At 44.9% G+C, this 24,448-nt stretch overlaps 1 protein-coding gene and 1 long non-coding RNA gene across 2 annotated transcripts; one reads left to right on the top strand and one right to left on the bottom strand.

The window, feature by feature from the left end:
* Window positions 1-1,559: 1,559 nt before the first annotated feature.
* Window positions 1,560-15,098, bottom strand: LOC140394426 (uncharacterized). The gene is made up of 3 exons (XR_011935877.1): window positions 14,961-15,098; window positions 2,680-2,741; window positions 1,560-1,984 (listed from the first exon to the last, which is right to left on the bottom strand). It is a non-coding gene; the product is annotated as an uncharacterized lncRNA (long non-coding RNA).
* igfals (insulin-like growth factor binding protein, acid labile subunit) lies at window positions 15,082-23,770 on the top strand. The gene is made up of 2 exons (XM_072481687.1): window positions 15,082-15,261; window positions 17,509-23,770. The coding sequence occupies exons 1-2, from the start codon at window positions 15,246-15,248 to the stop codon at window positions 19,314-19,316; spliced, it is 1,824 nt and encodes a 607-aa protein (XP_072337788.1). The 5' UTR covers window positions 15,082-15,245; the 3' UTR covers window positions 19,317-23,770.
* The last annotated feature ends 678 nt before the right edge of the window (window positions 23,771-24,448 follow it).

The raw sequence follows: 24,448 nt of genomic DNA on the forward strand, positions 1-24,448 counted from the left end.
AAAGTGCATCTAGCGACGAGAGAAACAACACCTGGGGCCTGGGTGAACTGTGTATCTCCGGATCTATCAGATTGAAGCATTGTGGATTTAGGCAGCCCAAGGAGTGTCGATTAGAGTGGGAAAATTAGCATCGCCGCTATTTTCAAAGCAAATTCTCATATTCTCCTGCTCAGCGCAGAAAAACCTCATTCTAGATTACACATCAATGTCAATATGAGCAACATTTAACCATTTTGGGACCGCAGTAACGTTCTTGCACCAAAAATAGGGCAAGTTTTAAAATTCAAATGATACAACAATATGAGAGACGTTCTTCTTTTGATCATGTTAAGCATTCGAGTTGATGGTATAGCATTGTATTTAATAGGCTGGCTAGCTCAGTTAATTAACATGCAGTTCAGAATAATGTTGACAGCGTGGATCCAATTCATGTTCCGGATGAGGTAGACTTGGGACCACCCTTCTTGCCTGCCCCATGTTTGGTAGCACAGTGGTTAGCACTGTTGCCTCACAGCCATGATGTGGAGATGCCGGCGTTGGACTGGGGTGAGCACAGTAAGAAATCTTACAACCCAGGTTAAAGTCCAACAGGTTTATTTGGAGTCACTATCTTTCGGGGCGCAGCTCCTTCATCAGGTGAGTCAGGCACCTGGGTTCGATTCCCGGCTTGGGTCACTGTCTGTGCAGAGTGTGCACGAGCTCCCCGTGTCTGCGTGGGTTTCCTCCGAGTGCTCTGGTTTCCTCCCACAAGTCCCGAAACACGTGCTTGTTAGCTCAATTGGACATTCTGAATTCTCCTTCAGTCTACCCGAACAGGTGCCGGAGTGTGGCGACTAGAGGGTTTTCACAGTAACTTCATTGCAGTGTTAATGTAAGCCTACTTGTGACCCTAATAAAGATTATTACATGAATAATCATGCACTTTGTGATAACCATTTTGAAATCTTTTGTAATGTTCTTTCAGATATTTCCTGAATAAGGTATATTTTTTGAGAAAAAAAAAATGCTTGATACACAGTGGAGCCCCCAAGCTATATAATAATAATCGCTTATTGTCACAAGTAGGTTTCACTGAAGTTACTGTGAAAAACCCCTAGTCGCTACAATTTTGTGCCTGTTCGGGGAGGCTGGTACGGGAATTGAACCCGCGCTGCTGGCATTGTTCTGCATTACAAGCCAGCTATTTAGCCCACTGTGCTAAACCAGCCCCTAACAATTGTCTCTCTCCAATAGAGATGTCTACGGTCCTTGTAGGCCATGCCTAATTATCTAACTGCATAAATCATTGTACAAACCTGTTGTGCCACAGAGTAAAGAGATACAAACTCAGTCATAGCTTCATTCTCAAACAATTTGCATGGGGAGGTGCTTGACTGCAACCTGTTGTACATATTGTGAAAAGGGGCTGGTCACTATTTTTATGTCCATGTCTTGACGGCATGCAATGGCTACTCTGAACCAATGTTACTGTAAAGAAAATGTAGCACTAAAAATATAAAATCAGCTCAGTGGCTGAAGACCACATCGGCACTTGGACACACTTTATTTGGATTGCCGCTTTTCTCAGGGAACAGTTTTTATTTTGGTTTGAGCAATGTCTAATTTTTACATTTCAAAGCAAAAGTTGAGAAGTTGGCTTTGCACCAGGAACTGACTCAAATGCGATCACCTCTCAATCTTTTAAACTTCAGAGAATATAGGCCCAACCGAATGAAAGTCTTCTTGCGAAACAGTCCCGTTCCAGGAACCTATCTGGAGAAGCTTTGTCACATACCCCTTTAAGACACACAGTAGCACAGTGCTTCACAGCTCCGGGGTCCCAGGTTCGATTCCCGGCTTGGGTCACTATCTGTGCGGAGTCTGCACGTCCTCCCTGTGTCTGCGTGGGTTTCCTCCGGGTGCTCCAGTTTCCTCCCACAAGTCCCGAAAGACGTGCTTGTTAGGTGAATTGGACATTCTGAATTCTCCTTCCACGTACCTGAACCTGCGCCGGAATGTGGATTTTCACAGTCAGTTCATTGCAGTGCTAATGTAAGCCTACTTGTGACAATACATTGCAGTGCTAATGTAAGCCTACTTGTGACAATAAAGCTCGTTATATTATTATTAAAAAAGCAAATCTTCCCTTAGTGACCGAGGTAAGAGTAACCAAGCAATCCCCAAACTTTTTAAAAAGATATTTTTAATCAACACATTTTAATCATTTTCACCAGACAAAAGAAAAAAAAGAACCCCAACGATATATAAAAAGAAACAATTCCACCAAATCCAAGAACCCCCCCCCCCCCCGAACACCCCCTCAGCGGTTAACGGTAACCAACTCCTTAAAGTACATAATGAACAAACCCTAACAATTGTAGAACCCCTCCTTCGCCCTCACCCCCCTCCTCAGCTCAAACGTCACCTTCTCCAGGGTCAAAAACACCAGCAGGACCCCCCCCCCCCCCGCCACACCAAGGCGCAGGGTGGAGAGATTGACCTCCACCCCAACAGGACCCGCCTACAAGTGCTCAGCGAGGCGACGGCTAAGCTATCCCCAAGCCTATTTGAAGGGATGATTGAGGACCAAACAAATAGAATATGTATATCATCAATACTTTCAAGTTTGTGGCACTATTTTTGAGAGATGATGTTACAACGAACGTGCATATACAGTGTTGCTGCGGAGGACACACTTACACACAAAGAGGAAGGCACGAGGTACAGCCATTCTTTTGCTTCATTTCTATAGAACCAGCCAGCTGCAGTCAACAGTTTCCAGTGTCAAGATAGAGCTTGTATTTTTTTGCAAGAATATACTTTGTTCAAAATATATCAAAAGGAACATTGCAAACATTTTAAAATGATCAGCAGAGAAGGTGCAATGAAATTCAAATTTTCCAAACAGAACCATAGAATCATCGAATCCCTACAGTACAGAAGGAGGCCAATTGACCAATCAAATCTCCACCAACCCTCAGAATGAGCCCCCTACTGAGGCTCACTTCCCCACCCTAACCCCCAAGCCCCACCTAACCTGCACATCCCTGGGCAGTAAGGGCCAATTTAGCATGGCCAATCCACCTAACCTTCACATTGTTGGACTGTGGGAGGAAACCGGAGGAATCCCACGCAGACACAGGGAGAACGCGCTATCTCCACAAAGACAGTCACCCAAAGCTGGAATTGAACTTGGGCCTTGATGCTGTTTGGCAACAGTGCTAACCACTGTGCCACCTTGCTGCCCCAGTAGATCATGTTGCTCTCTGAGGTGTTTCAATACATTTGCAACACATGTAATATTCACCATCTACATTCAATGCGAGTCATACAGTCCCCCGAGGGGTTCTAAACAATTCCTAGCCCCTCGGTGCACTATGGCGGATAGGTCTTTAACAGCGACCTTTCCCCATTATGCCTCTGCAGCAGCAGCTCCAAGCTTTAGTGCGCCAGTCTGCAAAAACTCGGTCGCGGACAACTCTTTGCAACTCGTTCCATCTTTGCAACTCGTTCCATCTCTGCCCAGTGTTGCAAAGGATGAGTCTGAATACAGTGTTGTGGAATGCTGCACCTGTCCCTCATGGAAATCTTTATGCAGAGAAACACTTTCACCACAAGTCCATCCGGCAGTGGTCCTGACGTAACACCCTGGAGGCCCTTCGGAAAAAGGGGATGGTTGTCAAGTGGTCAAATGTCATTTGGCAGAATGCCTCATACCAGAACTTTCAAACAAGCACCAAGGCCTAGCTTGGCTGGCGGTGAGAAAGACCATTCCTGTCAAATCATTCCTACAAGCCCGGAATCTCACCCCATCCACACGTTGCCCTCGAGCTGACTGTGGTGGGCAAGAGACCGTTGTGCACCTCCTTGTGAAATGTGCCTTTGCAAAGAAGGTCTGAAGGGAGGCGAGGTGGTTTTTGTTGCGGTTCATCCTGAGCACCTCCGTGACGCAGGACTCTGTGCTTTACGGGCTGTTCACTGAGGCGCACACCAAGACAAACCTCAACTGTCGCTGGGGGAACCTCAACTCGGTGAAAGACGCTCTTTGATCTGCACGCAGTATAGTGGGGGTTGGTTTAGCTCGGTTGACTAGACAGCTGCTTTGTGATACAAAGCCAAGCCAGCAGCGTGGGTTCAATTTCCATACCAGCTGAGGTTATCTTCTCAACCTTGCCCTTCGCCTGAGGTGTGGTGGTAATCCAAAGGTGAAATCACCACCAGTCAACTCTTCCCCGCAAAGAGGAAAGCAGTCTATGGTCACCTGGTACTACTGTGACTTTACCATTGCCTAGTACAATTTGCTTTTTAAAAAAATGTTATTGCATTCTCAGAGCCACAAAGCCAATGCGCAGAGAGCATGGGGCGAGCCGTCAATCTATTGCCTTGCTCCAAAACCAAATCAAATTCAAATGGAATCCAATTCATGGTCCCCCCCAAAAAAGAGACATACTAGATCCAATCCCAGCTTGCTAGTCAGGAGAAAGTTTTGGGGTGCGTGCAGGGAGTGATCGATCTCACGTTGACAGTAGCTCACGCTGCTACTACTCAATGCTCCGTATTCCAGTTGGTGAAAATACCCCAAATTCTCCTCCCATTTGGAAATGTTGAGGGGTCCCTTTAAGAACAATTTGGACTCCTATAGACCAAGAGAAAGAGGGCGGGGCATGTGCAGCACGTGCTCCATTCAGTTTTTTGCTAAATTTGGTGTTGGATCTCAAAAACAAGTGCACATCCCTAATTAGCATATTCAAGGGGCCAAACCCCTGTTTAGGGCGGGTACCCTGGGCACTTGAAAGTCGCCAGCTGCCAATTTAACAGAGGCTGCCCTGTCAGGCGGCAGGGAAGGGGGGGGGGGGGTAAATCAGGCCAGCCAGATGAGAAGTGGAGTTCTCCCCAGTGTCTTGACCAATATTTACCAATCAACCAACAGCACTCAGATTACCTGGTTCGATCACGTTGCCATTTGTGGAACTTTCCGGTTTCCTTTTCTTCTGCGTTTCTTACATTACGTTACACTTCAAAATGTCTTATTTGGCAATAAAGCGCTTGGGGACAATCTGAGATTGTGACAGGCCCGGTCACTGAGCAAGTCATTGCTCGTCTCTCCATCAGTTTGGTGTATTTTTTTTAAATTTTTTTAATATATTTTATTGAAAATTTTTTCCAAACAACATTTTTCCCTCTTACAAAACAAACGAAACGATAACAAATCAGAAAATTTTAACAATACACAAGTAACAAAACCCCATGATCTATTGGCCTAAACTAAACTAAACCCCCCCCCCCCCCTCCCCCTCCCCCCCCCCTTCCCCCTGGGCCGCTGCTGCTGGTCATCCATCTCCCCTCTAACGTTCCCCTAGGAAGTCGAGAAATGGCTGCCACCGCCTGGTGAACCCTTGAGCCGATCCTCTCAGGGCAAACTATCTGCTCCAGTTTAATAAACCCCGCCATATCATTTACCCAGGCCTCCAGTCCGGGGGGTTTCGCCTCCTTCCACATGAGTAGGATCCTGCGCCGGGCTACTAGGGACGCAAAGGCCACGACATCGGCCTCTTTCGCCTCCTGCACTCCCGGCTCTTCCGCAACTCCAAATAGAGCTAACCCCCAGCTTGGTTTGGCCCGGGCCTTCACCACCTGCGAGATCACTCCCGTCACTCCCTTCCAATATCCTTCCAGTGCCGGGCACGCCCAAAACATATGTGCGTGGTTTGCCGGGCTCCCGCCACACCTCCCACACTTGTTCTCTACTCCAAAGAACCTGCTCAATCTTGCCCCCGTTATGTGTGCTCTATGTAGCACCTTAAATTGAATCAGGCTAAGCCTGGCGCATGAGGAAGAGGAGTTTACCCTGCTTAGGGCATCAGCCCACATACCCTCCTCTATCTCCTCCCCTAATTCTTCTTCCCACTTTCCCTTTAGTTCTCCCACCGACTCCTCCCCCTCTTCCCTCATCTCTCTGTAAATCTCTGACACCTTGCCCTCTCCGACCCATACCCCTGAAAGCACCCTGTCCTGTATCCCCTGTGTTGGGAGCAACGGAAATTCCCTTACCTGTTGTCTAGTAAACGCCCTCACCTGCATATATCTCAAGAAATTTCCCCGGGGTAACTTATACTTTTCCTCCAATGCTCCTAAGCTCGCAAAAGTCCCATCTATGAATAAATCTCCCACCTTCCTAATTCCCAACTGGTACCAGCTCTGAAATCCTCCATCCATTCTTCCTGGGGCGAACCTATGGTTGTTCCTGATAGGGGACCCCACCAGGGCTCCCCGCACCCCTCTCTGTTGCCTCCACTGTCCCCATATGTTCAGTGTTGCCGCCACCACCGGGTTCGTGGTATACTTTTTAGGTGAGAACGGTAGCGGTGCCGACACCAGCGCCTCCAAACTCGTCCCTTTACAGGACCCCCTCTCCAGTCTTTTCCACGCCGCTCCCTCACCCTCCATCATCCATCTACGTATCATTGCCACATTGGCGGCCCAATAGTAATCTCCCAAGTTCGGTAGTGCCAGTCCTCCTCTGTCCCTACTGCGCTGAAGGAACCCCCTCCTTACTCTCGGAACTTTCCCTGCCCACACAAAGCTTGTGATGCTCCTATCTATTTTATTAAAAAAGGTCCTGGTGATTAATATAGGGAGACATTGAAATACAAATAAGACCCTCGGGAGGACCATCATCTTAATTGCTTGCACCCTGCCCGCCAGCGATAAAGGCTGCATGTCCCACCTCTTGAAGTCCTCCTCCATTTGTTCTACCAGCCATGTCAGATTAAGTCTGTGCAAGGTTCCCCAGCTCCTAGCGATCTGAATCCCCAGGTATCGGAAGTTTCTTTCCACTTTCCTTAGCGGTAAGCCTTCTATCTCTCTACTCTGGTCCCCTGGATGTATCACAAATAATTCACTCTTCCCCATGTTTAGCCTATACCCCGAGAATTCCCCGAACCTCCTCAAAATTCGCATAACCTCTATCATCCCCCCCGCTGGGTCTGACACGTATAACAATAGGTCATCCGCGTATAACGAGACTCGGTGTTCTTCTCCCACTCTAATCACCCCGCTTCATTTCCTGGAGTCTCTCAACGCCATGGCCAGAGGTTCAATTGCCAACGCGAACAACAATGGAGACAGCGGGCATCCCTGTCTTGTTCCCCTATATAATCGGAAATACTCTGATCTATGTCGACCTGTAACTACGCTCGCCGTTTGTGCCCCATAAAGAAGTCTAACCCAGCTAATAAACCCGTTCCCAAACCCAAACCTTAACACTTCCCATAAATAGTTTGGTGTATTTTTGTAATGGATGTGTGGGAATAGCTACAATGTTCTGGAACCACGAACAAATGTCAGATTCTCTCAAAGCTAAATGGTCTCAGTGGGTCAGTGAGTCACATGGTGTGGCATTAAACTGTAGAGACCAACTTTTGGAATCAATCCCTCCGTTAGCTGGACTGGAAACAGAAAAATGCTGGAAATACCCAGCAGCTAAGAGGGCAACTATGAAGAGAGGAACAGAATTAACATTTCAGCGTGATCGTCCTTCATTAGAACTGGATAAAAGATAGAAATTTAACAGCTTAGGTTCGAGTTCACAGCCAAGGAGAAAGGGGGATGGAAACAGGGATAAAATGTCCTTGACAGAATGGAAGACAGGAATGATAAAATAACAAAAGGTAGAAGGTGCAGGGTTAAATGGAGAAGGCAGGAGAATGATACTAAGGAAACTGCTCAGTTGGCGAGCTGGTGCAGACTCAATGGGCCGAATGGCCTCCTTCTGCGTTGTAACCATTCCGTGATTCTGGGATGATGGAGTCAGGCAAAGGAAAGTTGTTAATAGGAGAAGAAACAAAATATGGATCCAGGAGAGTTGTAAATGACCACAGTAGAACCATTGTCATCTCTTGCCATCTAAGAAAATCTGAGCAGTGACTATGATGCAAAATTGTTGAATTCACTGTTGTGTCCAAGAGGCTGTAAAGTGCCCAATCAAAAGATGAGGCGAAGCTCCTCGAGCCTCTGACTACGTTAGTGACTCTAGGCGGGGACACCAGTGATACACATTTAGCCTCTTGGTCATGAGAAGGAAAAATTCAACCAATGTTGATCACTATTCGATGGTCGCTGCTGAATGTACTTATGAGTGGACACTGGATGGTAACAGACTTTAATGCAACTGTATCCTAGACATGGTTGACAGAGGGGCAGGATTGGCATTTCAATATTCCAGGATATAGGATCTTCAAGCGAGGCAGGGAAGGAGGTAAAAGAGAAGGGGTTGTCTTAATTTAGATCAGGGAATCAATTACAGCAATGAGGGATGCCATCTCAGAAGGCTCTTCAAATGAAGCCATATGGGTAGAACCGATAAACCAAAAAGGAGCAATCACATTACTGAGAGTGTTCTGTAGGCCCCCTAACAGTCCGACAAAAATAGAAGAGCAGAAGTGTAAAAGCAATAGAGTAGTGATAGTGGGGGATTTCAACCTCCCCAATATTAACTCAGGTAGTCATAGTGTGAAAGATTTAGATGGAGGAGAATTCGTAAAATGCATCCAGGAGAACTTTTTACCCAGCATGTAGAAGTTCTTACAAAAGAGGGAATGGGCCTGGACCTAATTTAGGTTACAAAGCTGGGCAAGTGGTTGGAAGTGTCAGTGGGGGAGCATTTGGCAGACAGTGATCATAACTCGGTTACATTCAAGATTATTATGGCAAAGTGCAAGGATAGGCCTGAAATCAAAGTTCTAAACTGGGGGGAACCCCTTTTAATAAGATCAGATATGATTTAGCCTGGGGTGGCATGGTGGCACAGCGGTTAGCACTGCTGCCTCACAAAGAACAAGGAACAAAGAAAAGTACAGCACAATGTGGTAGTACCAGGTATTGCGGTGCCTGAGAGGTGGATGACCATTGGTTAGACCCAGGAGTCTACCATTGGCTGATGTACATAGCTCCAAGAACCGGTGCCGTCCCAGCAGCCTTCACTTTCTGTATCGAAGCTGCTGGGGAACAGTTCTAGCAGATTAAAGCCTTCAGTTATGAATCACTTCGTCTTGAGAGTAATTGATTGCGCATCACACAGGATCAGGCCCTTCGGCCCTCCAAGCCTGTGCCAACCATGCTGCCCGTCTAAACTAAAATCTTCCACACTTCTGGGGTGCATGTTCCTCTATTCAAATCCTATTCATGTATTTGTCAAGATGCCCCTTAAATGTCACTATCGCCCCTGCTTCAGCAGCGAGTTCCAGGCACCCACAACCCTCTGTGTAAAAAAATCTGCCTTGTGCATTTCCTCTAAGCCTTTCCCCTCGCACCTTAAACCTATGCCCCCTAGTAATTTACCCCTATACCCTGGGGACAAGTCTCTGACTATCCACTCGGTCTATGCCCCTCATAATTTTGTAGACCTCTGTCAGGTCGCCCCTCAACCTCCGTCGTTCCAGTGAGAACAAACCGAGTTTATTCAACCTCTCCTCATAGCTAATGCCGTCCATACCAGGCAACATCCTGGTAAATCTCTTCTGCACCCTCTCTAAAGCCTCCACATCCTTCTGGCAGTGTGGCGACCAGAATTGAACACTATACTCCAAGCGTGGCCTAACTAACGTTCTATACAGCTGCAACATGATTTGCCAATTTTTATACTCATGGCACCCAGAACCTAGGTTCGATCCCAGCCCTGGGTCACTGTCTGTGTGGAGTTTGCACATTCTCCCCTCTCTGAGTGGGTCTCACCCCCACAACCCAAAAATGTGCAGGGCAGGTGAATTGGCCATGCTAAATTGCCTCTTAATTGGAAAAGAAAATGAATTGGGTACTTTACATTTATTTTAAAAAATATATGATTTGGCCAGGGTGGACTGGGAGCAAACATTGAGGTAAATCTGGGACAGAACAGTGGAACGCATTCCAGAAGGAAATGAAGTGTACAGGGCCAACATGTCTCAATATAGAAACAGGGTGGGACCAGCAAATCCAGTGAATCCTGGAAATCGAGGGAGATACAGCATTGGATAAAGAGAAAATGGAAGACTTATGGAAGATATCATGGGCTCAAAACAGCAGAAGCCCTAGAGATGTGTAGAACGCACAAGAGGGAACATAAAAAGGAAATTAGGAGAGCAAAAATGGGACATGAAAGGATACTGGCTGGTAAAACAAAGGACATTTCTAAATAGTTTTACAAGTACATTAAGGGTAAAAGGATAACTAGGGAAAGATTAGGGCCCATTAAGTACCACAGCGGTAATTTGTGTGTAGAGCCACATGGCATAGGTAGGGTTCTAAATGAATACATTGTGTTGGTGCTCACCAGTGAGAGGGACGGTGGGGGTACAGAAATCGGAGGAGGAGGTGTGTGATTCAATTTTTTTAATTAACATAGACAGAGAGGAGGTTCTGAGTGGTCTGGGGCACTTAAAAGTAGACATGTCTCCAGGGCCAGATGAAATGTATCCCAGGCTGTTGAGTGAGACAAGGTTGGAAATAACAGGGGCGCTGATAATAATTTTCAATTCCTCTCTGGCGTGCTGGAGAACTGGAGGATAGCCAATGTGGTACGAGTGTTTAAGAAGGGAGGAAGGGATAAACCAGTCAGTCTAAGCTCAGTGGTGGGGAAACTATTGGAAGCAATTCTGAGAGACAGAATTAATCTGCATTTGGATAGGCAGGGATTAATCAAGAACAGTCAGCATGGTTTTGTTAAGGGGAGGTCATGCCTGACCAACTTGATTGAATGTTTCAAAGAGGTGATTAGGTGTGTAGATGAGGGAAATGCATTTGATGTAGTCTACTTGGACTACAGCAAGGCTTTTGATAAGGTTCCACATGAGAGACTGATAACGAAAGTAAGTGACCAGGGCTCCAAGGAAATTTGATTCAGATTTGGCTGAGTGGCAGGAAGCTGTGGGTGATGGTTGAGGGGTATTTTCTGACTGGAGGCCTGGGTTCAGTGGGGTCCTGCAGGGGTCAGTGTTGGGCCCCTTGCTGCTTGTAGTTTGTATAACTGATTTAGACTCTAATGTAGGAGAATTGATCAGTAAATTCCAGGATTATACGAAAATTGCTGGGGCAGTAAACAGTGAGGAGGATAGCCTTAGATTACAGGAAGATTTTTTAAAATTTGTTCATGGGATGTGGGCATCGCAGGCTGGGCAAGCATTTATTGCACATCCCTAATTGCCCTTGACGGGGCAGTTTACAGTCAACCACGTTGCTGTGGGCCTGGAGTCACAAGTAGGCCAGACCAGATAAGGACGACAGATTTCCTTCCCTAAAGGACATTAGTGAACCAGATGAGTTTCAACGACAATCGATCCATGGTCATCATTAGACCTTTAGTTCCAGATTTTTATTGAGTTCAAATTTCAACATCTGCAGTGGTGGGATTTGAACCTGGATCCTAGAGTATTACCTGGGTCTCTAGTTTACTAGTCCGGTGGCAATACCACTATGCCACCACCACCATCAGCGGGCTGGTCAGATGGGCTAATCAGTGGTAAATGGAAATCAATCCGGATAAGTGTGAGGCGATGCATTTGGACAGGACAAACAAGGCAAGGGAATACATGTCGAGAGGCAGGACCCTGGGAAGCACCGAGGATCACAGGGACCTTGGTGTGCATGTACACCAGTCCCTTAAGAGTGTATAAGGGCAGGTGGATAAAGTGGTTAAGGCGGCAAATTGTATACTTGTCTTTATTAGCTGAGGCATAGAGTTTAAGAGCAGGGAGATTATGCTGCAACTGTGTAAAATGTTGGTTATGCCACAGGTAGAGTATTGTGTGCAGTTCTGGAATCCACATTATAGGAGGGATGTGATCGCACTGGAAAGGGTGCAGAGGAGATTACCAGGATGTTGCCTGGGCTGGAGAGTTTAGCTATGAAGAGAGATTGGATAAACTGGGGTTGTTTCCCTTGGAGTAGAGGGGGGATCATGATTGAGATGTATAAAATTATGAGGGTCATAGATAGAGTAGACAGGAAGAAATTCTTTCCCCTTGCAGATGATACTAAGATTTTGCAGATGATACTAAGATTGGTGGAGTTGCAGATAGCGAGGAGGACTGTCAGAGAGTACAGCAAAATATAGATAGATTGGAGAGTTGGGCAGAGAAATGGCAGATGGAATTCAATCCAGGCAAATGCGAGGTGATGCATTTTGGAAGATCTCATTCAAGAGCGGACTATACGGTCAATGGAAGAGTTCTGGGGAAAATTGATGTACAGAGAGATCTGGGAGATCAGGTCCATTGTACCCTGAAGGTGGCAACGCAGGTCGATAGAGTGGTCAAGAAGGCATACAGCATGCTTGCCTTCATCGGATGGGGTATTGAGTACAAGAGTCGGCAGGTCATGTTACAGTTGTAATGGACTTTGGTTAGGCCACATTTGGAATACTGCGTGCAGTTCTGGTCGCCACATTACCAGAAGGATGTAGATGCTTTAGAGAGGGTGCAGAGGAGGTTCACCAGGATGTTGCCTGGTATGGAGGGTGCTAGCTATGAAGAAAGCTTGAGTAGATTAGGATTGTTTTCGTTGGAAAGACGGAGGTTGAGGGGGGACCTGATTGAGGTCTACAAAATTATGAGAGGTATGGACAGGGTGGATAGCAACAAGCTTTTTCCAAGAGTGGGGATGTCAATTACGAGGGGTCACGATTTCAAGGTGAGAGGGGGAAAGTTTAAGGGAGATGTGTGTGGAAAGTTTTTTACGCAGAGGGTGGTGGGTGCCTGGACACTTTGCCAGCGGAGGTGGTAGAGGCGGGCACGATAGCATCATTTAAAATGCATCTAGACAGATATATGAACGTGCGGGGAACAGAGGGAAGTAGATCCTTGGAAAATAGAAGACAGGTTTAGATAAAGGGTCTGGATCGGCGCAGGCTGGGAGGGCCGAAGGGCCTGTGCTGTAATTTTCTTTGTTCTTTGTGGAGGGATCAATAACCAGGGGGCATAGATTTACGGTAATGGGCAGGAGGTTTAGAGGGGATGTGAGGAAAACCTTTTTCACCCAGAGGGGGGTGGGAGTCTGGAACTCGCTGCCCGAAAGGGAGGTGGAGGCAGAGACCCTCATAACATTTAAGACGCACTTAGATGTGCACTTGCGATGCCAAGACATACAAGGATATGGGCCGTGCTGGAAAATGATGGTTAGGTGGTTGTTTTTGACAGGCGCAGATGTGATGGACCGAAGGGCCTTTTCTGTGCTGTGGGCCTCTATGATTCTATGTACCCCATTTGTATAGACTGCCAACCCTCCCCATATTGCCTCAGAGGAAAGAAAGCATGCATCATTACTATCAAGATCGGAAGGCAGTGGGGTCAAATTGGGAGAAATCTTTTAAACATCACAAAATAATTCTTTCAATGTTACCCTCATGTGCTGTGTTATCTCTAGCACATGATCTTTCCAGCATTTTTTGACATCAGTAGCCTTGACCATTAGAGAGGTGCTTTCCGAACACTAACTAAATGTTATCACCAGAACATTATCAGGGCCAGAGTTCCTGTTAATGCAGGCTGTTAACTTTAGTCAAGTATGCAAGTTCAGATTGGCATGGTCTGAATTTGCAAAACTGGCTCCGACACACAGGTATGGCTTGACGGATTTGGAACAGTATAGGAGTAGAGAGCAGTATGTTTAAATGCGATCCGGCCAACTCTGTAGTTTAATGTCTCAAGATTCTAATAACTTTGGATGCTTCATTTTCTGAATCTACTTATTTTGATGCTTACTGAGAATCGTAACAAAATGATTGAAGTGAACTGAGGTTTTTGAGGTACAGTCTTCGTTCCAATCATCTTCCCAATCGTGGAGTGTGGTGGAGCTAGAAAGTGGTGAATGCTCACTTGGATGTACTTGACAACAAGCCCTCTTCCTATTACTTCAGCACTGAAGCAAGTGCTGATGTGGAATTAGATTTTATTACAACACACTAGTCTGCTTTGACGCTCTTCAAGAATTAAGTATGCATGCTGGCTGCAACCATCTCAATTCATCCCAAGTCATTCCATAAGCTGTACAGTAATATAAGAAATTAGGGTGTTTTGTATCTGACAAACAGGATGATAAAGTAGTTACAGATCAACAAATTAACTATATTGCCCTTCCCTGGTGCATTCCTTTAGTTATTGTAAATGGAATTGGAATGATTCAATTTATTTACTAAAGCAATTATTCAAATCCAAGGGTGACTAATTTGCTTTAAAGAAAAAAGTAACCTTAAGCTAAACATTTCAACATAAACATATTTCATGAACCAAGTCACCAGGTCAGAGGGTGCAATGTTTTCGAAGAATAGGAATATCGTAAAGAATTAACTGTCCTGCTGTTAATTAAGCCTTAATGGGAAAGCCACCTTAAGTTCTGGAGGGTAATCAAGAGCCTAGGGCGGCACAGTGGTTAGCACTGTTGCTTCACAGCGCCAGGAACCCAGGTTCGATTCCCGGCTTGGGTCACTGTCTGTGCGGAGTCTGCACGTTCGCCCCGTGTCTGCGTGGGTTTCCTCCGGGTGCTCCGGTTTCCTCCCACAAGTCTCGAAAGACGTGCTTGATGGTGAATTGGACATTCTGAATCCTCCCTCCTTGTAGCCGAACAGGCGCCGGAATGTGGCGACTGGGGGATTTTCACAATAACTTAATTGCAGTGTTAATATAAGCCGACTTGTGACACTAATAAAAATTATTATAATCCTTACGAGCTACTGCAAAAATAACCAACTGAACCCAACGGGTAAATATTGTGATGGGTAGACGGAAATGCTGAAACGCCAGTAGCACACATTAAAGCTCATTTCAGATGTGCATAATTCCCGATAGGTTGATGGCCAGACAGGGTGATTTTTTTTTTCAGATTCAGGTTTACACTGAACGTACCCGGTGTCCAGAGGGACATTGTGTTGGCAACATGCTTTGTGGCTGCAAAGTAGCTAAATATTGCCACATGTGGATGAACTAAGCAAACACTATTGATTCTTTCCTTACCATGTGCCGGTGTTTATTCTTCTGCTGACCCCAGTTTGGCTCATGGCCATTTGGTCGTCAACGCAGTGGGAGAGTCAAAAAGATTCCTGCAATAAGAAAAAAAAGACTGAGATGTTTGCAATGTTGCGCTGGTTAACTGGTGGAAATAGGTTATCCCCTGCTCCTGAAGTCCTCTGAAATAAGGCGACAACTCTGTACACAGTTTGTTACCCGCATCAGTTTGACCTGGACAGAAGACAACTGGGAAATTAACTTTTTTTCTTATAGAAAAGTCTTCTTAGCAAAATGCACAAGTCAGTGGGTAAGATGTTTTTCTTCAGGGAGGGGTGAGGGTGGGGTTAATACTTGTGTTTGCTACACCAGAGCCTGTGATGGGGTTTCTACATTGCGCACAAGTTGTGTGACTTTATTTCACTCCTTCCCACAATTTTTGTTGTATTTGCCCAAGATAAGGAGCCCTCAGTAACGCTAGCTCATGAAAATTTCATAGATTTGAAACGAGAGAGAGAAAAAAAAAATTCAAAAGCACAACGTTGTACTAATTGTGGTTACAAATCTATTCAAAGAGGTGGATTTTCCTTTTGGTTGGGGATTTTGGAACCAATTTGAATAACTAATTTGAAAAGAGCCCCATCCATTTCTTCCCACGGTGGAAGAATTCTGTTCAGACAAGTGACAAAGCCGACCTTCTTTCTAATACCTGCTAAAGAGAATAAATAGAAAATTTAAAACAAAATATGCATTTCAACACTGCAGAGTGTTGGTGTTTCACACACTTTTCTGTTGCCTGGTATGGAGGGCATTAGCTATGATGAGGGGTTAGATAAACTCGGTCTGTTCTCACTGGAACGACGAAGGTTGAGAGGCGACCTGATAGAGGTCTACAAGATTATGAGTGGCATGGACAGGGCGGATAGTCAGATGCTCTTTCCTAGGGTAGGAGAGTCAAGTAGTATGGGACATAGGTTTAAAGTGAGTGGAGAAAAGTTTGGAACTGATGTGCGAGGCAAGTTTTTTTAAACAGAGGTTGGTAAATATATGGAATGCGCTGCCTGGGGAGGTGGTGGGAGCAGGTACGACAGCGGCATTTAAGGGGCATCTAGACAAATATAGGATGGGAATGGAAGGACACGGACTCCGTAAGTGCTGACGGTTTTAGTTTAGGCAGGTACCATGGTCGGCGCAGGCTTGGAGGGCCGAAGGGCCTGTTCCTGTGCTGTATTGTTCTTTGTTGTTGTTCTTTGTTTTCCCTTGCGAGAGCCGCACAGAAAATTTTGAATCGGAGCCCGTGCTAACCATATCACTGGATCCACTCAAAGCCCCTGCATGGCTTAGCGCTGCATGCAACTAACTCTGCCGCCCCACCCTACTGCCATTCTGTGTACATTTAAACGCAGTGGCCATTGTGTTCCACCCTCACAAACAGCAATGAGGTGAATGGCCTGTGAATCTGGTTTTCTTCTGGTGGCCTCGGTTGATACTTTTGCCAAAGGTTTATCAATTTGTGTTGTGGAATCTTTAACAACCACTTAAACTGTCTCCATAGGATCCTCAGTGGGTACATCTTTCGATACAATTATTTTTTAAGGTGACTCAAGAAAGTAAAATTGATTGCAATCATCTTCTCGTAGTACCAATCAGGAGGATAGTTATTGTTAATCTTGGATTGCACGTAATGTGGAAATCTGGGATGTCTTGTTTCCAGAAAACATAAATTCCGGTTTGTCCTTTAATAGGAACAGAAAAATCCTCAATTCAGCAGAGCTCTAAATCTAGATGGTATCTTGGAATAAAATAGTTATCCTTCCCAATTAAAATTAATTCCCTCTGCTATAGCAAACATTACGTGGAGATTTCATATTACAACTTGCATGTGGCGACTAGGGGATTTTCACAGTAACTTCATTACAGTGTAAGCCTACTTGTGACAATAAAAATTATTATTATACTATACCTGGTGACAGTTCTCAATTATATTTAAAATACTTCATATTCAAGCATTATAGAGGCAAAGAAATCTCTAAAAAACGAATCCCCAAAGCTCAGTGTATGTCTGAGAGCAATTAGACTCTAATTGCCCTCAAGATGCATTGCCAGTTCCTATGGTCTTAAGCAGAACTTTAACAGCAGAATAATACGTTGTGTGCTAGATGGTCTTTTTCTCTTTTCCAAAGTGACATGATTATAATTTTTTAATTTTTATTTGTTCATGGGATGTGGGCTTTGCTGGCCATGACAGCAATTGTTGCCCTCCCAGAGGACATTTGAGAGTCAACCACACTGCTGTGGTTCTAGAGTCACCTGTGAACCAGATGGATTTTTACGACAATCGACACTGGTTTCATGGTAGCCATTTGACTTTTAATTCCAGATTTTTATTGAACCACCATCTGCCTTGGTGGGATTCGAACCCATGTCCCCAGAGTATTACCCTGGGTCTATGAATTACTAGTCCAGTGACAATACCACTGTGCCACTGCCTGCCCTATCCAAATGCTTTATATGAATATGCTATATTCTCTGATTGCATATTGCATTTTTTTTTTAGAATTCCTCCTTGTATCGGTTATTGTTTGCTTATGGTTCATCCCACTGAGAACAGAATCACAGCTGCCATCAGAGGAAGAGTCAGACGATGAAAATTTCCATTGTCCCAGTGTGTGCACCTGCGTTTTTGATGATTACAGTGAAGAACTAAATGTCTACTGCAGCTCTCATTATCTTACCAGCATTCCAAACGATCTACCCGTCAATGCTAAAGCGGTTTGGTTTGACTCTAATAACTTTACAGTTCTTCAATCCCGTGCTTTCAGGAACATGTCTAACTTGGACTTCTTGAACCTGGAGAATAGCCACATAGTTAGTGTTGAGCAACATGCCTTCTATGGTTTGAACTTGCTAGTCCACCTTCATTTGGAAAGGAACAAATTGAAATATCTTGTACCAAACGCATTCCTCCACACTCCCTCTCTTGGCTCACTTAGTCTCAACAATAACAACTTTGGTAAAGTTGAAGATGGGTTGTTTTCTGGCCTCTCTCACCTCTGGTACCTGAATCTGGGATGGAATAATCTGGCGGTTTTGCCCGCAATGGGCTTTCATGACTTACCAAACTTAAAAGAGCTTATTTTGGCGGGAAATAGGTTAACTTACCTGCAGCCCCAACTGTTTATAAGTTTGGTAGAGCTGAAGGAACTGGATTTGTCAGGAAATCTGTTGAGAATCATTAAGGGGAACATCTTTGTGAAGCTGCAAAAGCTTCAGAAGCTGTATATGAGCTGCAACCAGATCAGCACCATTATGCCACGGGCCTTTATGGGAATGAAGTCTCTTAGGTGGCTAGACTTGTCCCACAATCGCATCGCTGTATTACACGAAGAAACATTCTCTGGACTTCTAAACCTCCACGTGCTTAGGTTGGTCAACAACTCCATCACGGGACTAAGGCATAGGACATTCAGAGAACTTCAGTTTCTTGAGGAACTCCAATTTGGGTACAACAAGATCAAAAGCCTTTCAGAAAACATATTTGGTGGTCTGGTACAATTGGAAGTCCTGACTCTTAACAACAATCAGATTCAGGAAGTCAAACCGGGAGCGTTCGTTGGCCTTCGTGAAGTGGCTGTACTCAATCTATCCAGTAACTCTTTGAAGAATTTGCCAGATGGCACATTTAAAGGTCTTCTTAATCTTCATAGCCTGCATTTAGAGAACAACGCAGTCACCAGAATTCAACCCAACACATTTTCTGGATTGTTCTGCCTTCGAAGACTCTTCCTGCAAAACAATTACATTTCGGTAATTGACAATCAGAGCCTCAGTGACTTGAAAGAGCTTTCGGAACTGGATTTCAGATACAACAAACTCACACGGCTATCTTCACAGGCTTTCGCAGGTGTACCAAATCTGGAGTATCTTCTTCTAAAGTGCAATGAACTTCAGTATATTTCTGATGCCACCTTCCAACCTCTTCAACACCTCTCTTGGCTTGATTTATCAGAGAACTTTATTGAGTTTCTCAACAATTATACTCTTAAACCATTGACTAAGTTAAAGTACCTGAACCTCAAGGGCAACTCTTTAAGGCATTTCCCACAGCAGTTTTTGCAGCAATCGTCACAATTGGAGCAACTGTTGTTGGAGGGCAACAATTGGCACTGTGACTGCTCACTCAAATCACTCAGGGTTTACTGTCTGAAGAATCCTCATGTAGTTCCTCGTTATTTTGAATCTGCAATGGGAGGAGATGAAACTCATACAATCATTTACACATACAACATCACATGTGCAAGCCCACAAGCCATTGCTAATACAGATCTGAGAGACATCAGCGAAGACTATTTTGGTCATTGCTAAAGTCAACAACAACATGGATTCCAGCAAACACCGCCTGCATATTATTTAAGCAGCATAATACTTCAACTTTGACAACCAGATTGCATATGCAGTTATGACTATACCAAATGAAATCAAGGCCAGACTTGCCTTTTTGGATTGGAACCCAAAGTTCCCAGTCTAATTTGCTGATAATAGGATGATTCTTTCTGACTTATTAAGCATATATCACTAAGTTTATCATAATAGTTTCAGAAACAAAGCTTGGCTGATCATATTAAAATCACAGAAGTTCAACTGACCAGTCCTTCCGCTGTGTAAATGGAGTAAAATGTCCATATCTTGATTCAAAGCTAGCACAGAAAACAAGTTAATTCCTTATTATTTCACGTGTTTCTGCTTTAACTAACACATGGGACGTACTGGGGTTGGAGGAGAGGATACTTTGGTAGGAATATGATTATTTATACTAAATAAGTATAGGAGTAAGAAATGATACCCCAAGTTAGACTTATATACCAGTGATAGCTAAATCAATTTATTGATTAAGTATTTCAACAAATTGGCTCATAAAATACTTTTACACTGGAATTAACAAGAACAGAAATTTTACCCCCATTACTAATTCAGATAACAAATTATCACTTACTTCAAGTTCCAAGCAAACAAAGTGTAGTCCAACGACTATAAAATGTTTGTTGAATGTAATTTATGTAGTGCACTCTAACAATAATGTGGAGATGCCGGCGTTGGACTGGGGTGAGATCAGTAAGAAGTCTTACAACACCAGGTTAAAGTCCAATGGGTTTGTTTCGATGTCACTAGCTTTCGGAGCGCTGCTCCTTCCTCAGGTGAATGAAGAGGTATGTTCCAGAAACATATATAGAGACAAATTCAAAGATGCCAGACAATGCTTGGAATACGAGCATTAGCAGGTGATTAAATCTTTATAGATCCAGAGATGGGGTAACTCCAGGTTAAAGAGGTGTGAATTGTGTCAAGCCAGGACAGTTGGTAGGATTTTGCAGGCCAGATGGTGGGGGATGAATGTAATGCGACATGAATCCCAGGTCCCGGTTGAGGCCGCACTCATGTGTGCGGAACTTAGCTATAAGTTTCTGCTCGGCGATTCTGCGTCTTTCGAGACTTATGGGAGGAAACCCACGCAGACATGGGGGGGACGTGCAGACTCCGCACAGACAGTGCACCCAAGTCGGAAATCGAACCTGGGACTCTGGCGCTGTGAAGTAACAGTGCTAACCACAGTGCTACCGTGCTGCCATTTCTATTGCGATTCCCCAGAACGTCACAGCTGAAAATAAAAAAGTAGGGAGAATGGAGCCAGGTGGCTGCTAATTAACACACTGTCCTTTTCCTTGTATTTGGCCGACCACCAAGGTTAAAAAGTTCCTCTGCCAGCAGTATAGTTCCCCTTCAAAAGAAGTCACATGCTCAATATTGTCCACGATTCACTACAACTAAGAAGCCTCACATTTGCCTCTGGGATGGTATTTTTTCCTAAATGAACATCTTCTGAAATGGTAACATGGGGGGGAAATGGGGCAGGCAGGTGGAGGTGAGGGAGACCAGCAATATTACTGAACAGCACAGCAGGCTCATGGGCCCACATCACCTACTCCTGATTTTACTTTTTATAATTCTTAAGGATTACACACAGAAAATGGAACTTCACTTGAGAGTAGCATAGAAAGGTTGGTGCAGACACATTGCTGTGGAAAATAGCAGAATGGTTTCACCAGGCTGTGTTGTACATAATTAGCAACTTCTTACCCAGGAACTATATACATGTGCCTTACTTGATCAGAAAACCCCTTCCAACAAAACATAAGTTAATTTAATACTGAGGAAGATAATCATCGATTTTTACCCATTCCTAATTAGTCCAAAAGATCATGAAGCCTGTAGGCCATCCAAAACCAAAGGACTTTAGAACACCGACAACACAAATCATTCAGGTATTCTAACTGCAGTCCAGGTTTACATATTGCACAACAGAAATCACGGATGCATCACGCTGTGGTTATAAATATTCACGCATTAAAGGGCAACACGGTAGCATTGTGGATAGCACAATTGCTTCACAGCTCCAGGGTCCCAGGTTCGATTCCGGCTTGGGTCACTGTCTGTGCGGAGTTTGCACATCCTCCCCGTGTGTGCGTGGGTTTCCTCCGGGTGCTCCGGTTTCCTCCCACAGTCCAAAGATGTGCAGGTTAGGTGGATTGGCCATGATAAATTGCCCTTAGTGTTGGGTGGGGTTACTGGGTTATGGGGATCGGGTGGAGGTGTTGACCTTGGGTAGGGTGCTCTTTCCAAGAGCCGGTGCAGTCTCGATGGGCCGAATGGCCTCCTTCTGCACTGTAAATTCTATGTTAATCTATGTTAAAGCTGTAACTATAATTCCAGTCATTCCAAAATCTCTCAAGTAATTCCTTTATTGTTGTCAATTCTGATTGCTCCTTCATCAACTCGAGCATGTTCTGTCCTAGCTAAACAGGATTTTTGCTGCCAAGTTGATGACTTTTCATGACTATGGGACTTACGTTCTGCGAGATCCCAGACTCTTCACAGGTGACTGATCACTTGCCTATAAGCGTCATGACAGTGACCCAGATGTCACATACCTTCCTGGTCTCAGCATTATATGCCATTTCCCTAACTAGTTAGGATCTTCTGCCTCATCCATTGTTTCCAGGCTTCATGTATGCAAGAGTGATGTCCCCAAACCGCACTAGCCAAAGGGCCCCTCACTTGGCTTTGCACAACGGCAGAGTCAAGATCCCAGGTAGCACAACCAGTTACTCGAGTCATAATTGAGAGTTGGAGTTTTAGGACATCTGTTTCTTCTGCCCACTCTCCTTTTTCAGTGTGTGTGGGGTGTGCTTGAGAAGGGATCAAGGGTACTAGCCTTCAGACATCTCCAAGGTGTACCCCATTCAAACATGAAGGTGGAGCAAATCCTGCTTCTTGGACGATGGAACCTAATCCTGAGTTAAGCCCCTGTTCACGACACCACCAACAGAGTCGACTTTTCCTCACTTGCAGATGGCACAGCTAGAATAGCAGAAATTGTTCCAGATGAAATCCCAAATGCAACCTTGTCATAACTGGTACTCAAACTTCAGACTACTAATCAGTCATCCGGCACAAATGTTTGTGTTACTGGACTAACCCTTTTCCTATCACCTTATCATGAGGCTAACTCAATGTTATTAAATAATCTTAGTCATTGTGCTAAGTCAGCACGGGGGGGGTTGGTGGCAATGTCACGGAGGGCTAATGCTCTGGGGACACAGGGGTCAAATTCTACAGTGGCAACTGTTTGAATTCAATTAATAAAATTCTGGAATATAAAGCTGTTATCAGTACTCATTGATCGTGGTTCATTACTGTCCTATAGAGAAGGAAATCTGCCATCCTTACCTGAACTGGCCTACGTGAACTCCAGATCCACAGCAACGTGGTTAACAGCATGTGTCCTCTGAAATGGCAATCCGGGTTGGGCAACAAATGCTGGCCTTGCCAGTGATGCCCACATCCCGCGAAAGAATAAAGAAAAAAACTATATACAGCATACCACTATGGCACCATAAACTTCAATTACTCTCTTCAGAGCATTTTCAAACCCGGGACCCGACCCGCGGGTGGGTGTGAGAAGGATCGCGGACCGTGTGCCACTGCGATCGCGGGTCCATGCGCCGCGGCCTTCCCGATTGCATTACGTAGTGCCCAAGGGCACGACCCGCGACGGGCTTTCAGAATTCCGGATATTCCCACATGCGTGGCGCCTCAGCAATGTGCAGGCCCAGAGCCTATCAAGGAAGAAAGCCTCTTCCTGATGTCAGCACGCTGACCCAGGACCAGATGATTTATTTTTTATAAATCGCTGGAGTCTTCCCGCCTGGAGCGGTGGCAGAGAGCAGGTCATGTCAGCTGACATCACGTGTTCTGGGAGTGAAAGAGATTCCTCCATTTTGCAGCTGCCAGCAGTGCTGGTGTGAACTCCAGGGCCTCTGGTGAACAACTCACAAAGAAAAAGCTGAAAACAGGAACAAAGCAGCATAACGATGATTACTTGAAGTGTGGGTTTAGTAATTGTGCCTCTGCAAATCAGGGTTCAAAGTATATGCGTGTTACATGCAGGGAAGCACGGGCAAATTAAAGTTTAAAACTCTCAAAACTTCAAAGACATCTGAAGACTCAACATGGGGAATTCGAGGACAATTCCCTTGATTTTCTTTCAATGGATGCAGTGAGATCTTAACTCATCAGCTGAAGTCATTATCAGAAATGTAACATTGAATAACGAAGTGGAGTTTGCACATTCTTCCCGTGTCTGTATGGGTTTCCTCTGGGTGCTGCGATTTCCTCCCACAGTCCAAAAATATGCAGGTCAGATAGACTGGCCATGCTAAATTGCCCCAAGGTGGGGTTACAGGGATAGGGTAGGGGATTGGACCTAGGTAGGGTGCTCTTTCAGGGGGAGGTACAGACTCGATAGTATGAATGCCCTCCTTCTGCACAGTAGGAATTCTATGATTCTATGAAACAAAACCCGGGCGACCCAGCAGGCTCCCCTGCCACGTTAAAGGTATGTGAAACTGGTGGGTCCCGAAGGATATCCAGTTGTTAAAAATGGGTCCTGGGGATAAAAAGTTTGAAAAACACTGCTTTAGAGCATGATTTTCTTAGGTTCTTGTTTCTTGTGAATAAAAAATATTTTTAGGAATCCATTTCAGAACCAAGTCACTTTGGATTTTTTATTTAAAAAATGTTAAAGTCTGTATAACATGATCATCCTCAAAAATGAGTACCCCAGCTTCAGGTGACATTCTTAATAAGCAGAGAGAAAGACACAGGCCTGTCAACCAGGCCATGAACTGTTTCCACATAAGTTCCAGTAGGAACACGGTTTCAGTCGGTGCAATATTAAATGCATCTCTCGTTGATTCCTAAACAGGAGGCTGGGTTTTCAATCCCCAAAGTTTAGTCATTCAAACTCTATATTGGATCGACTCAGGCTGCTGGATGGGGGCTCTGTTCTACAATTATTCCACCTCACGTGACAGAGCAGACGATCTCCTAAATTAGTCGCTCTTGGTGCAGCATTAACGTGCCTGATTCAGCCAAATCCA

This window comes from Scyliorhinus torazame, chromosome 17, assembly GCF_047496885.1.
Source record: "Scyliorhinus torazame isolate Kashiwa2021f chromosome 17, sScyTor2.1, whole genome shotgun sequence".
In the NCBI taxonomy this organism is placed as follows: domain Eukaryota; kingdom Metazoa; phylum Chordata; class Chondrichthyes; order Carcharhiniformes; family Scyliorhinidae; genus Scyliorhinus; species Scyliorhinus torazame.